We start from the raw sequence: 14,944 nt of genomic DNA, 5'->3' as shown, positions 1-14,944 counted from the left end.
TTCACCGCCAGTTGGCCCAATTGAAGGAAGGTAATGGTGACTTCGGTGCTTGTGTTGACATGCTACTCATTGCTCTACAGTACTAGCATCAAGCACATCAGCACGTAGCATCAATAGGTTAGTGTTCATCACGAACGTAGTTTTGCAGTCAGTGCAATGTTCACAAATGTGGAGTTAGCAGATGCCCATTTGATGTATGGATTAGCACGGGGCAATAGCCGTGGCGCGGTGAGTTTGTATCGAGACAGATTTCCAGAACGAAGGTGTCCCGACAGCAAGACGTTCGAAGCAATTGATCGGCGTCTTAGGGAGCACGGAACATTCCAGCCTATGACTAGCGACTGGGGAAGACTTAGAACGACGAGGTCACCTGCAATGGACGAGGCAATTCTCCTAAATGTCGGCGTCAGAGAGGTTGCTGCTGTAGAAGGTAACGTTGACCACGTCACTGTATGGAGAGTGGCAGGGGAGAACCAGTTCTTTCTGTACCATGTAACCAGTTCTTTCTGTACCATGTAAAGCATGTGCAGGCACTATCAGCAGCTGATTGGACTCCACGGGTACACTTCTGCAAATGGTTCATCCAACAATATGTCAATCCTCATTTCAGTGCAAATGTTCTCTTTACGGATGAGGATTCATTCCAACGTGATCAAATTGTAAATTTTCACAATCAACATGTGTGGGCTGACGAGAATCCGCAAGCAATTGTGCAATCACGTCATCAACACAGATTTTCTGTGAACGTTTGGGCAGGCATTGTTGGTGATGTCCTGATTGGGCCCCATGTTCTTCCGCCTACGCTCAATGGAGCACGTTATCATGATTTCATACGGGATACTCTACCTGTGCTGCTAGAACATGTGCCTTTACAAGTACGACGCAACATGTGGTTCATGCACGATGAAGCTCCTGCACATTTCAGTCGAAGTGTTCGTACGCTTCTCAACAACAGATTCGGTGACCGATGGATTGGTAGAGGCGGACCAATTTCATGGCCTCTACGCTCTCCTGACCTCAACCCTCTCGACTTCCACTTATGGGGGCATTTGAAAGCTCTTGTCTACGCAACCCCGGTACCAAATGTAGAGACTCTACGTGCTCGTATTGTGGACGGCTGTGACACAATACGCCATTCTCCAGGGCTGCATCAGCGCATCAGGGATTCCATGCGACAGAGGGTGGATGCATGTATCCTCGCTAACGGAGGACATTTTGAACATTTCCTGTAACAAAGTGTTTGAAGTCACGCTGGTACGTTCTGTTGCTGTGTGTTTCCATTCCATGATTAATGTGATTTGGAGAGAAGTAATAAAATGAGCTCTAACATGGAAAGTAAGCGTTTCCGGACACATGTCCACATAACATAGTTTCTTTCTTTGTGTGTGAGGAATGTTTCCTGAAAGTTTGGCCGTACCTTTTTGTAACACCCTGTAATTTCTATCGCGTGGCAAAGAGATTAATAGCGCAGTCTTTAACGTACAGGTTGACGTACTCGGGAGAAATTGCGTTCATAATCGTGCACAAACTCACTGAGTGTGAACGAGATGGTGTGACAGGGCTACGAGAAGCTGGATAATCCTTTGTAGACAATGCAGAAAGACGTGGATGTAGGTACTGTACATGAATGGTCACGCGAATGTACGGTCGCGGGAAGACCGAACTCCGGACGGCCACGAGCGGCTATCGGGACGGGCGACCACTGCGTACGGCGTGTGGCTCTGGCGCATCGTACTACGTCTGCAGCAGCAACTTGAGCTACGGTTGGCATTACAGTGGCACAATGAACTGTTACAAATCAATTACTTCACGGACGCCCTGTAGCGTGCATTTCACTGACCCCAAACCATCGCATTGTCAACGGTCTAGCCGCAGTGGTAACACCGGTTCCCGTCAGATCACCGAAGTTAAGCGCTGTCGGGCTGGGCTAGTACGTGGATGGGTGACCATCCGGTCTGCCGAGCGCTGTTGGCAAGCGGGGTGCACTCAGCCCTTGTGAGGCAAACTGAGGAGCTACGTGATTGAGAAGTAGCTGACATACGGCCGCGAGCGCGGTATGCTGATCACATGCCTCTCCTTGAAATACTAAGCACCTTTTTCCAAAGCTGTTTCACAGAGGAAGACCGCACTGCAGTTCCTTCTCTAAATCCTCGCACAAAATGGCTGACATCGAAATAAGTGTCCAAGGAATAGAAAAGCAACTGGAATCACTGAACAGAGGAAAGTCCACTGGACCTGACAGGATACCAATTCGATTCTACACAGAGTACGCGAAAGAACTCGCCCCCCTTCAAACAGCCGCGTACCGCAAGTCTCTAGAGGAACGGAAAATTTCAAATTATTGGAAAAGAGCACAGGTAGTCCCAGTCTTCAAGAAGGGTCGTCGAGCAGATGCGCAAAACTATAGACTTATATCTCTGACATCGATCTGATGTAGAATTTTAGAACATGTTTTTTGCTCGCGTATCATGTCGTTTCTGGAAACCCAGAATCTACTCTGTAGGAATCAACATGGATTCCGGAAACAGCGATCGTGTGAGACCCAACTCGCTTTATTTGTTCATGAGACCCAGAAAATATTAGTTACAGGCTCCCAGGTAGATGCAATTTTCCTTGACTTCGCCGGCCGCTATGGACGTGCGGTTCCAGGCGCTTCAGTCTGGAACCGCGTAACCTCTGGCGTGCCACAGGGGAGTGTTATGGGACCATTACTTTTCACAATATATATAAATGATCTAGTAGATAGTGTCGGAAGTTCCATGCGGCTTTTCGCGGATGATGCTGTAGAATACAGAGAAGTTGCAGCATTAGAAAATTGTAGCGAAATGCAGGAAGATCTGCAGCGGATAGGCACTTGGTGCAGGGAGTGGCAACTGACCCTTAACATAGACAAATGTAATGTATAGCGAATACATAGCAGGAAGGATCCTTTATTGTATGATTATATGATAGAGGAACAAACACTGGTAGCAGTTACTTCTGTAAAATATCTGTGGAGTATGCGTGCGGAACGATTTGAAGTGGAATGATCATATAAAATTAGTTGTTGGTAAGGCGGGTGCCAGGTTGAGATTCATTGGGAGAGTCCTTAGAAAATGTAGTCCATCAACAAAGGAGGTGCCTTACAAAACACTTGTTCGACCTATACTTGAGTATTGCTCATCAGTATGGGATCCGTACCACATCGGGTTGACGGAGGAGACAGAGAAGATCCAAAGAAAAGCGGCACGTTTCGTCACAGGGTTAATTGGTAAGCGTGATAGCGTTACGGAGATGTTTAGAAAACTCAAGTGGCAGACTCTGCAAGAGAGGCGCTCTGCATCGCGGTGTAGCTTGCTGTCCAGGTTTCGAGAGGGTGCGTTTCTGGATGATGTATCGAATATATTGCTTCCCCCTACTTATACCTCCCGAGGAGATCACGAATGTAAAATTAGAGAGATTCGAGCGCTCACGGAGGCTTTCCGGCAGTCGTTCTTCCCGCGAACTATACGCGACTGGAACAGGAAAGGGAGGTAATGACAGTGGCACGTAAAGTGCCCTCCGCCACACACCGTTTGGAGGCTTGCCTAGTATAAATGCAGATGTAGACATATCTGCATCCAGTGACGCCTGTAGACTGAGGATGACATGGCGGCCGATCGGTAGCGTTGGGCCTTCATGGCCTGTTCGGGAAGAATTAGTTAGTTAAACCATCGCATCTACGACTTCAGTGATGTAAAGCGAGAGCTCATTACGGGGCACGTTGGAAGTCCCTTGTATATTCTGATGAACGCTGGTTGCGCCTGGAGTATCGACATATTGCCTCGGCCTGCTCGATCACCTGATCTGTGTGTAATCGAGCACATATGGGACATCACCGGATGAAAACTCCAGCGTCATCAACAAACAGCATTTACTGGCCTTGTATTGACCGGCCAAGTGCTACAGTCATGGACGTCTGTCCCACAAACTGACAGCCGGCACATTCACAACACAATACACGAACATCTGCGTGCTTGCATTCAACATTCTGGCAGTTACACCGGTTACTAACGTACCAGCATTTCACATTTGCAATGGCTTATCTCACGCTTACATTAATCTGTGATCTTGCAGTGTTAATCCCTTAAATATGTTACCTACAGGAATGTATTCCCGAAATTTCATTATTCTACATTAATTATATTTTGTGTTGCAATTTTTTTCCGTCAGTGTACCCAAGAAAAGCGTTGCCTATGGGCAGCCGCATTTCACTACTGTCTGTCTTCCCGATGCGCAAAAATATCGCACTTCTCATCTGTTTGATAGTAGTTTTCATTTTATTGATGATACATCTTCTTTTTTTTCGGGCACAGCTCCTGACGTTCGTACTGAAGACGACAGTAATCGTGATGTTTCTGGTGACAATTACTTTGCTGCTATTTTAGGACTGACCGAGAGAAATCCGATGGCTTCACGTTGCATCTAGCAAGAATTTACAATCTTACTGAGAGAGGAGCGGATTCACGCTGTTTTATGAGTATGTTGCCATTGTCATTTCTTGATATGACAGTGTTCAATTTTAGGCTGTCGAGGGCGTTGACACTCTTGGAGCGGGCAAGTCTACTGTAGAGCAGCTTCTTGCACAACACTGGACGTGACTTTGAAGGAAGAAGTGCACAGGTCCAGTGTTCGCAATCCAACGAATAATTACATTGGACCTTGGCCCGCCAAACGGCCGACTCTTTAGCATTACAGTGGTCTATGGCCCGCCAAACGGACGCTGCTGCATCCTTTGCGTTGGCCATCGCGGCGCTACGGCGCCCATGTGACACCACAACTGCTGCCTTTAAAGTTGAAGCTGCTCTTTCTAACAGAGCGGAACCAATTGCTCCACTACCACACGGAGACTTTTGTTTCTCTCAGACTGGAGGCTGAACTTCGCTAACTACGCTTTTGTAACTGTAATTCACTCATACCCAACAATCCCGTAAGTCCCATAAAGGTCACCGTAGACCACATAAAATGCCAAAAGAACCAACCGATTTGCTCGATTTGCCTAGGCAGGCGGAAGTGTGAAATATTCATACTATGAGTCTGTACTGTAGGATAGTGACACTAAGATAATCCTTCTGTTCATTATACAAATTGTCCCTAGCCCAAGGGATGTCCAAAACACTTGATCCTGCCTTTTTATTACCAGATGAACCCGAGGTATAATCACCGGAAAATTCAGTTTTAATGAGCGACGTTTTAGAGCATTTTAGGTACGCATGCTGTCACATGCTTGCCGATTAAGTATACCAATTTCCAAATTCACAGCTAGTTTTCGGACAGTAGAGTGGCATGAAAACTAAGTGTCTCGAAAACGGCAACGGATACTAGAAACTACAAGCAACGTTTAACAGGTGAACTCTAAACTACCTTACGTGAGGGCTTGCCACGTAGATGTGCTCGCCAGCTGACCGCTAGCATGACAGCCAGGTAAATACACATCTCCGTCGACTGACTGTACGTGCTGTCAATAAGAAATCCAATATACACACATCAAAAAAAGTTTTGCATCACCTCGGTTCCGAGAGTTCCGAAAGCTGTACAGAAAACTGGAATAGAGACCAACATAAACATCATTTCCGCAATTTTTATTGCTCATGAAAACCACGCATTGCATGTTGTAACACCATACAGCGAGACCTTCAGAGGTTGTGATCCAGATTGCTGTACACACCGGTACCTCTAATACCCAGTAGAACGTACTCTTGCATTGATGAATGCTTACATTCGTCGTGGCATACTATCCACAAGTTCCTCAAGGCACTGTTGGTCAAGATTGTCCCACTCCTCAAAGGCGATTCGGCGTAGATTCCTCAGAGTGGTTGTTTGGTCACGTCGTCCACAAACAGCCCTTATCAAACTATCGCAGGCACGTTCGATAAGGTTCATGCCTGGAGAACATGCCATCCACTCTAGTCGAGCGATGTCGTTATCCTGCAGGAAGTCATTCACAAGATGTGCACAATGGGGGCGCGAATTGTTGTCCATGAATGCCTAGCCAATATGCTGCCGATATGGTTGCACTATCGGTCGGAGGATGGCATTCACGTATCGTACAGACGTTACGGCGGCTTCCATGACCACCAGTGGCGTATGCCGGCCCCACGTCATGCCATCCCAAAACAGCAGGAAACCTCCTTCTTGCTGCACTAGCTGGGCAGTGTGTCTACGGCGTTCAGCCTTGCCGGATTGCCTCCAAACTCGTCTCCGACGATTGTCTGGTTGAAGGCATATGCGACACTCATCTGTGAAGATAACGTGATGCCAATCCTGAGCGGTCCATTCGGCATGTTGTTGAGCCCATCTGTGCTGCGCTGCATGGTGTCGTGATTGCAAAGATGGACATCGCCATGGACATTGGGAGTGAAGTTGGGCATCTTGCAGCCTATTGCACACAGTTTGATTCGTAACACGACGTCCTGTGGCTGCACAAAAAGCATTATTCAACATGGTGGCGCTGCTGTCAAGGTTCCTCCGAACCATAATCCGTAGGTAGCAGTCATCCACTGCAGTAGTAGCCCTTGGGCGGCCTGAGCAAGGCATGTAATCGACAGTTCCTGTCTCTCTGTATCTCCTTCATGTCCGAACAACATCGCTTTGGTTCATTCCGAGACACCTGGACACTTCCCTTGTTGAGAGCCCTTGCTGGCACAAACTAACTATGTGGACGCGATCGAACAGCGGTATTGGCCGTCTAGGCATGGTTGAACTACAGACAACACGAGCCGTGTTCCTCCTTCCCGGTGTACTGACTGGAACTGATAGGATGTCGGACTCTCTCCGTATAATAGGCGCTGCTCATGCATGGTTGTTTCCATCTTTGGGCGGGTTTAATGACATCTCTGAACAGTCAAATGGACTGTGTCTATGACACAATATCCACAGTCAACGTCTATCTTCAGGAGTTCTGTAACCGGGCTGATGCACAACTTTTTTGATGTTTGCAGTTAGAATTTCTACAGGAATAACCGCCAAATCTCTGGATGTGAAGCAACGAAAAGACATAAAGGAAAAGACCCTTCACTAAGGGTGAAAAAACTGGGGACTGACTTCCCGAACATTGATGGAATGTACTGAAATGTAACACTTTCCTCTCTTTTACACGCTCGCATTGCCTATCTGCAGAGATGTTTTGACAGTCGTAATGCATAGTAAACAGCTTATAATGGTGATTGCACGTGTAAATTATGACGTCTTCAAGGTTGTTCGTTGCTATCAGAGTTCTTATGTAAAGTGCATGACACACGCAATTCTTAAATTTTCAAATCTACTGTTTTCAGATGGTGCAGTTCTCTGAATAGCAAGTTCTTTGAAGTTATGCTAAAGCAATACACTATGTGCAGATGCAAGCAATTATTATTATTATTATTATTATTATTATTATATACTTTACTGTGATTAAGCAATTTATTATTATTAAATTAAAGCACTGCATATATTTTGGTACTATTATTGAAATCGTACGCATCTGTGACATATTAAAAGTTGGGATGGAGGCAAGTTATATTTCGGGGTGGGGGGGGGGGGGGGGGGGAGGGAAGGAAAGAGAAAGGGAAAGAGAGAGAGAGAGAGAGAGAGAGAGAGAGAGAGAGAGAGAATAAGGAAGTATGACTCTCCCAATATTGACAATTCGAATACCGGTTCCTGTATACGCACGTGCTGAAAGACGATGTAGAATTTTTCATGACTATTAGTATATGATCTGTTGTTCTCTTCACCACCAGTTTATTTGACCCTTCAGTGATACCAAGTTATTCAAATAAACTGGAGAGTACGTTGACTGGGCTTTTAGTGTTACATCAGTCCAGTCAACACTGAACCCTATGGCCCAAATTATTTGACATTTTACTGCAAGTTTGGTTGATTTTAAGGCACTCACGAGTAGATTGCAATTTTCACTATATTATTTATTAACCTACAAACTATGTATGCAGTGAGAAAGTTATAATAGCCAGAATAATGATAATGATTCTAAAACATTAGTAGTCCAAAATAATACCGAAGTAAAGAAATTTTCACAGCAGCGAACGTGTTCAGTTAGTAAAATATGAACCAGCTTCCTGACTTAAGCGATGAGTATTTACTTACTGTATAGTTATTTCAGTTACTGAAATCAATCAGTTATTGGTGACCTTTTCTTTTCTATGTGATTTCAGGTAACATTCTTTTTCTCCGGAAAATTAATCGTCCTCATAGCAATGACACAATCATAGCACTCGACGTTTGCACTGGTCGTTCTTTATCTTCTCTGTCATCTACGTTGAAATTATTTTGAATTGCAGTTTCAATGCCTTTGATCAGAACTTCAGTTATCTTGAAAATTTCATTGGTGCTCTAAAAAAATCAATAACACCATTTCATAACACTTCTTCGACGTTGTTCATGAATCATTCGTCAAGTGCGTCGGAGTGCTCAATAGTTTATCCCTCCAAGTGAGGAAACGTTCTTGTGTGTACTTAATATTAATGCGATTCATAATCCAACTTCCTCTAAGTGATAAAATTAGAGTCCAGTATTTATGGGTTATGGACCTTTTCATGCATAATGAATAAATTACTAATGCTGTAGTGTTTATCAATGAAAAAACTTGATACTCATAGCATTACATTTCGAGAAAATCTGACTCTCTGAGGTAGAAATTTATAGACTGATATTTAATTTGTTGTGCTAAAACTAACATTAAAATCATTTCTCTTGTACTGCAACATTTCGTCAGTGATATGAACGGAATCTTCTAAAATCAAAGGTTCACTGTTCATAATTGTAATGGAGGGGCTACCACTTTCTTACTCCGACTTGCAACTCAACATGTAAATATAACCATGGGTAGACGTGCTCAGTATTACACCATGATTTCCTATAGTTCAGTCACTTTAAATATTGGAAAAGACCTTGCTACCAGTCAGAGAACTTTTTGATCACTATTTTGATGATTTTTGAACTTCATGTACCATACGAGTTTGAAACGAAGCGGCTGATGGGAAAATATTGTTAAAAAAATACTATATTGTTAAAGTTAATGGCACTTTACAATGGAAACAAACTGGAACAAAAGATACAGAAACAGGAGGTGATATTAAGGGTGAATATTATTTTTGTCATTACTTACGTAACATATGCTTTTGCTTTTTCATAAATGGTTGCCCGTTCTATCTTTTAGAGTGAAAGAAGTGGATTAACATAATCTTCGAATCCAGGGACCATACGTCCAGCAGAAACTCGGTTACCACGTTACTGTTTCGTGACTTGGTAGCTAAGCTGTTCTCGATTTGAGCTACTCTGCGTACATGCAAGCTAAGTGACTGCTCGAAGCGAATACGTGAAACTCGTAAAGTTCTCCTGAAAGGGCGGAGCAGATCCAGAAGCTGATTCGAGAACGAGTTGCAGTAAAACGGTGACACGAAATTTTTGTCTCAGATACGGCTTCCAAGGCCAAGAATTAGCCGCCCACTTCGCGTGCAGCGTCACGTTGCGTGAGATTAACAGCAGCGTTCGCAGAGCTACGCCAGCAACGATAAGGATGCAAATTATTCGCTTTAAAAATCGTCTCGTAAGAAAATTTTCTTGGCCGTAATTAGCAAACAACAAGGCTGGAGAGGTACAGTCACGCAAAGTTCCTACTGATAGCATCAGTTGTTATTCTATCCTTGCTAAGGTAACTGACATAGCAGCCACTTAATCCGTTCTGGACATCCCGTGAAGTCCCACAGGATTATCGAGGTATTCTCTTCTTCCTTTTGGTAAGTCTAAAGACTGATGTATAAACGATAAAGAAAGGTACTAAGTCGAAGAGTTTATAAAGGACAAGCAATCTTTAAAAGCAAATCTGCTTCATCCGGCGAAGAGAGGAACTGATATATTGTCAAACTGAAAGTGTTTAACTTTGGGAGAGTTTGTGCTCACGGATACCCCATGGACTTACCACGCAACTTTGTTGGTTGTTTGATTCCGGGGAGGGGACCAAACAGCGATATCATCAGTCCAATCGGATTAGGGGAGGATGGGGAAGGAAGTCGGTCGTCCCCTGTCAAGGGAACCATCCCGGCCTTTGCCTGAAGTGATTTATGGACTTAACGGAAAATCTGATCTAGATGGCCAGACGCTGGTTTGAACCGTCGTCCTCCCGAATGCGAGTCCAGTGTGCTAGCCACTGCGCCACCTCGCTCGCTAAGGAATTTTGTGTTTCAAAGTTTACACAAGGTTGGAGTAAAAAAAAATGTAGTACTGCGGACCTGTTATCTAGGAGACCCAGAGGAGTTTTATGGCTTTATGTACGATGACACCTTTATTTGTCCTTGTATTTAAGCATCGCTGATTGATATAGGCGACAGCGATTAAGGACGGAATATTAACGTCCCGTGGACGACGAAGTCATATGAAATGGGGCACAATATCGGCTAAGGTAAGGGTAGAGAAGATAACCGACTGCGTCTTTTTCAAATGAACCATCGCGGAACTCACCCTAATCGATTAAGACAAAGTTCAATCTTACTTCACCGACGAGAATTTGAACCCCGCTCCTTGCGACTCGATGGAAGGAAGCAAGGTTAGAGTTTAACATCCTCTCAACGACGACTCCATTACAGAGGGAGCACAAGCGATTTAGGGAAACCACGTGTAATGACGCTGGACCATGCCAGAGCCTGGTGCTGAAATCCAGGCTCTAGTACCATGCACTGGTTCAGCATTACGCCATGGCAGCAGTTCCGCAACCAGCTGGGGCAATCAGTAGTGTTCGAGATGACGCTGGACCATGCAAGAGCCTGATGCTGAAATCCAGGATCGTAGTACCATGCGCTGGTTCAGCATTACGCCATGGTAGCAGTTCCGCAACCAGCTGGGGCAATCAGTAGTGTTCGAGATGACGCTGGACCATGCAAGAGCCTGCTGCTGAAATCCAGGATCGTAGTACCATGCGCTGGTTCAGCATTACGCCATGGCAGCAGTTCCGCAACCAGCTGGGGCAATGAGTAGTGTTGGAGATGACGCTGGACGATGCCAGAGCCTGGTGCTGCAATCGAGGCTCTTAGTACAATGCGCTGGTTCAGCATTACGCCTTGGCAGCAGTTCCGCAACCAGCTGGGGCAATGAGTAGTGTTCGAGATGACGCTGGACCATGCCAGAGCCTGGTGCCGAAATCCAGGCTCGTAGTACCATGCGCTGGTTCAGCATTACGCCATGGCAGCAGTTCCGCAACCAGCTGGGATCATGAGTAGTGCTCGAGACCTTTTGGCGGCGCTTGGCAAGCTGCGTGACCCCTGGAGCAACATGACGTGCCCTGTTGTGTATGAACGTTAGCTGCGCGACCAGGCTGATCACGGGTGCAGCTGCGCTACGAATCGGCGTTCGCTTTGTACAGGCCTCCGCCGCGAGGCCGACAACGTTCTTCCAATATCTCGAGGAGACCGCGAGCCCGAGGGTTTAGACGGGCAGAGGGTCGAAATAAGAGGCTCCCATCCCAGAGCCATTGGGGTCCGCCAATGCTAGCCACCGCTTTCCAGCTACTGGTCTGGGGTTTGGCCCTAGACAACGCCACGGACTACCACTGGGCGGGCCGACCCCGTGGAAGAGCGGTTCTAGGCGCTTCAGTCCGGAACCGCGCGACCGCTACAGTCGCAGGTTCGAATCCTGCCTCGGGCATGGATGTATGTGATGTCCTTAGGTTAGTTAGATTTAAGTAGTTCTAAGTTCTAGGGGACTGATGACCTCAGATGTTAAGGCCTATAGTGCTCAGAGCAATTTGAACCATTTGAACCACTGGGCGGAATATTGGATCACTTCACTCACAGTTCCCTGAGCAACGCGCGGTCGCGTAACCTGGTACTGCGAAGCAACTTGGAATATGCAGCTAGGCATGGTTACTCATTGCAGAGCATGGTGGACAAGTAGCGTTGACATTGGAGTGTCAGCACCAGTCCGCCTGGATCAGAGGTTCATCATTCTCCGCCTGACACCCGGCACTCGTGGGAGCGTATTTACAATGCACGTCTATTCAGAAAGTCAATAATTTGTATGGTCAGTCACTGGCTGCCTTCATCTTCTACCCATCCACCCCACCTACACCAAAAAACCACGCGCCCACACCCATCTACACCAGCACACAAAGACAACCAAAACGTAGATGGTTTGATTTTAACCGCCGTACTGCCAAATGCGCATCCAGTGCAATCACTGAGCGCCCCTTCGCTCTGTTCTGAATGTGCAACCTGTGCCAGCCAACCTCATCCAGTTCACTCCAATGACTGGTTGTAGGGCACGTGTTTGTTCTGTCTGGTGATCCAGGTGACAGAGAGTGCTTGCAAATACCCTGATTTTCAAGAACTGTATCAAGGTCGCTGCCGAAATTAAGGCTCAAATCCGAAGAACCGAGAAACACCGACTTTTCCAGATGTCAGAGAAGTTGGGTTGGGTTGTTTTTGGGAAACAGACCAAACTGCGAGGTCATCGGTCTCATCGGATTAGGGAAGGAAGTCGGCCGTGCCCTTTCAAAGGAACCATCCCGGCATTTGTCTAGAGCGATTTAGGGAAGTCACGGAAAACCTAAATCAGGATGGCCGGACGCGGGATTGAACCGTCGTCCTCCCGAATGCGAGTCCAGTGTGCTAGCCACTGCGGAAGTTTTAGGGTTAACTCTGAATACAGATAGCCGGTTTGGTGAACAGAAACTGACTCTTTCTGACGTGCGTTAGGGACCTCGGGTGCGGAGGTTGTTTGTAAGAATAGAATAGATGGACTCAGGCTTCGCATATGGCTCTAACAATTCTCGGATTGCTCGTCTGGTAGAGAGATACTCGCGGAAGGCAGATGTCCAGATTCGAATGGCAAAATGGAAGAACAGTGAAGCAAATGTTAGGAAAGAGAAGTATTGGTGGAAGTAGAGGTGTAAGGATGGGTCGTGAGTCGTGCCTTGACAGCTCATTGTGTGAGGGCACTGTTCCTGGTTTGGGCCCAAAATCTAGCACGAAGTTTCCAAATTAATGAATTTTGAGAGAGTAGAGCGTTTTACCTGCAGTAAAGGCTGCGAGGAGCGGTAGGCGCCGTAGCCGTGCCCGCCGTAGCCCAGGTTGCTCAGCATCTCCGGGCTGAAGCGGTTAAACAGCCCGCCCCAGCCGAGGGCCCCTCCATTCAGCAGCGCGAGCACCACCACCACCTGCACGAGCCTCCCAATCAGCCACATGCTGACGTCACAGTCGCTTTCCCTGCGGAAAAAGAAAACCAGTTCTCGGTTTCACGGTGGTAACAGACCGCCAACAGTGGTACCATGGCGAGTCGTTCGTCTCTAGCAGCCACTGCAAACTGGACAGAACCCTGAAAGTGTATTTAAACGACATGTTTCTGCGTGCACAAAGAATAACATTGAACGAGGAACATAGTAAGCAGATATAGGACTAGATGGCATCTAAACTGTGCGTGCTGGTGGCTGTAGACACTGCGAGAAGTGTTCCACAAGTACACTACTGACCATTACACTTGCAACACCAGACGAAGTCACAATAACGAAATTTTGCTTGTTGTGCATCCAGTATACAGTATAGTAGGAAGAGTACACGATTATTGTAGGCCGTTTGGCGGTATACACAGGTGTGGAATCTAGTACACAGAGCTCCCACTTTCGGCAGCAACACTGGAGATCTGGCACCAGCAGTGGAGATAACCCGAAGTCAAAGAACATGGCATCAACTTGAGCGCCGTTATCTACAACGCTACGGATGTTATGGACGAACAGAGCGAGCTGAGTTTCGCAAGATTTCTGTTTGCGGAATACGCGTTGAATTAATAGAGGAGATTTTAGCTCTCCAAAACACAACGTGCCGCCTGGGATTAGCCGGGCGGTCAAAGGCGCTGTGCGGCTGGTCCCGGCGGAGGTTCGAGTCCTCCCTCGGGCATGGGTGTGTGTGTTTGTCCTTAGGATAATTTAGGTTACGTAGTGTGTAAGCTTAGGGACTGATGACTTTAGCAGTTAAGTCCCATAAGATTTCACACACATTTGAACATTTTTTTGAACAAAACACGACATAATTCTTGAACATAAAACATGTCCCACATTACTACAACAGATTGACGTCAACGATATAGGTCTACAACTATATGCAACTGTCCTACGACTCTTCTTCAAAACGGAAATGACCTGCGTTTTTCTCTCCAATTGCTAGGTACCCTTCATTCCTCGAGGTTTCTGCTATAAACTTCTGCTAGAAGAGGCGCAAGTTGTTTCGCATAATCTTTGTAGGATCTTGTAGATATCTGATCTGATCCTGATGTCTTTCCACTACTAAGCAATTGTAGTTGCTTTTCTATTCCACCACCGGTTATCTCAATAAGTGCCATTCCGATTTTCGCACTTTGATTGAAAGGAGAGACCATGTTACGATCTTCCGCCGTGAGACAATTTCGGAAGACCGACTTCAGTGTTTCGGATTTATCTCTGTTGTCTTCAGTTTCGGTATCAGTACGGTCACTGAGTCAATGAATAGAGTATTTCAAACTGCTTACTACTTTTACGCAAGACTAAAAGCTCTTACTGTTGTTACTCATACCAGTTCACAAGATTTTACTTTGAAGGTCATTGAACGTTTCTCTCATTGCCCTCCTTACGCTCATTTTCGCTTCTTTCAGCTTTCGTTTGTCACATAGATTTTGACTTCTCTTGAATCTATGATGAAGCTCTGTTTGTTTAAGTAGCAGTTTTCGAACACGGCTGCTAAACCAGGATGGGTTTCTCCCATTCCTTAAGACCTTGCTCAGCACATACTTTTCTAATGCATATTGAACGATGCTTTTGAGTTTTATCCATTTGTTTTCCTCATCTTCATCCTCACCATTGAATATTTGATGCCCATTACTCAGATACTCTGCAATTTGTATTCTGTATCTCTTGCTACGCAAAAATATTTTCCTGCCTTTCTTAACATTCCTTGTAAAGTCTGTAGTC

At 45.9% G+C, this 14,944-nt stretch overlaps 1 protein-coding gene and 1 pseudogene across 1 annotated transcript in view; one reads left to right on the top strand and one right to left on the bottom strand.

Moving 5' to 3' along the window:
- The window catches only part of LOC126299204 (ITG-like peptide), a 91,747-nt gene that overhangs the window by 58,147 nt on the left and 18,656 nt on the right, over window positions 1-14,944 (bottom strand). The window contains exon 2 of the mRNA XM_049990990.1: window positions 13,019-13,211. Within this exon, the coding sequence (XP_049846947.1) occupies window positions 13,019-13,189 (171 nt within the window). The 5' untranslated portion in view covers window positions 13,190-13,211. The remainder of the gene's footprint in view (window positions 1-13,018; window positions 13,212-14,944) is intronic.
- LOC126299691 (5S ribosomal RNA) lies at window positions 1,857-1,974 on the top strand (annotated as a pseudogene).

This window comes from Schistocerca gregaria, chromosome X, assembly GCF_023897955.1.
Source record: "Schistocerca gregaria isolate iqSchGreg1 chromosome X, iqSchGreg1.2, whole genome shotgun sequence".
Classification (NCBI taxonomy): Eukaryota; Metazoa; Arthropoda; class Insecta; order Orthoptera; family Acrididae; genus Schistocerca; species Schistocerca gregaria.
Note: the sequence above shows the minus strand (reverse complement) of the source record. Positions and strands in the feature narration are given on the sequence as shown.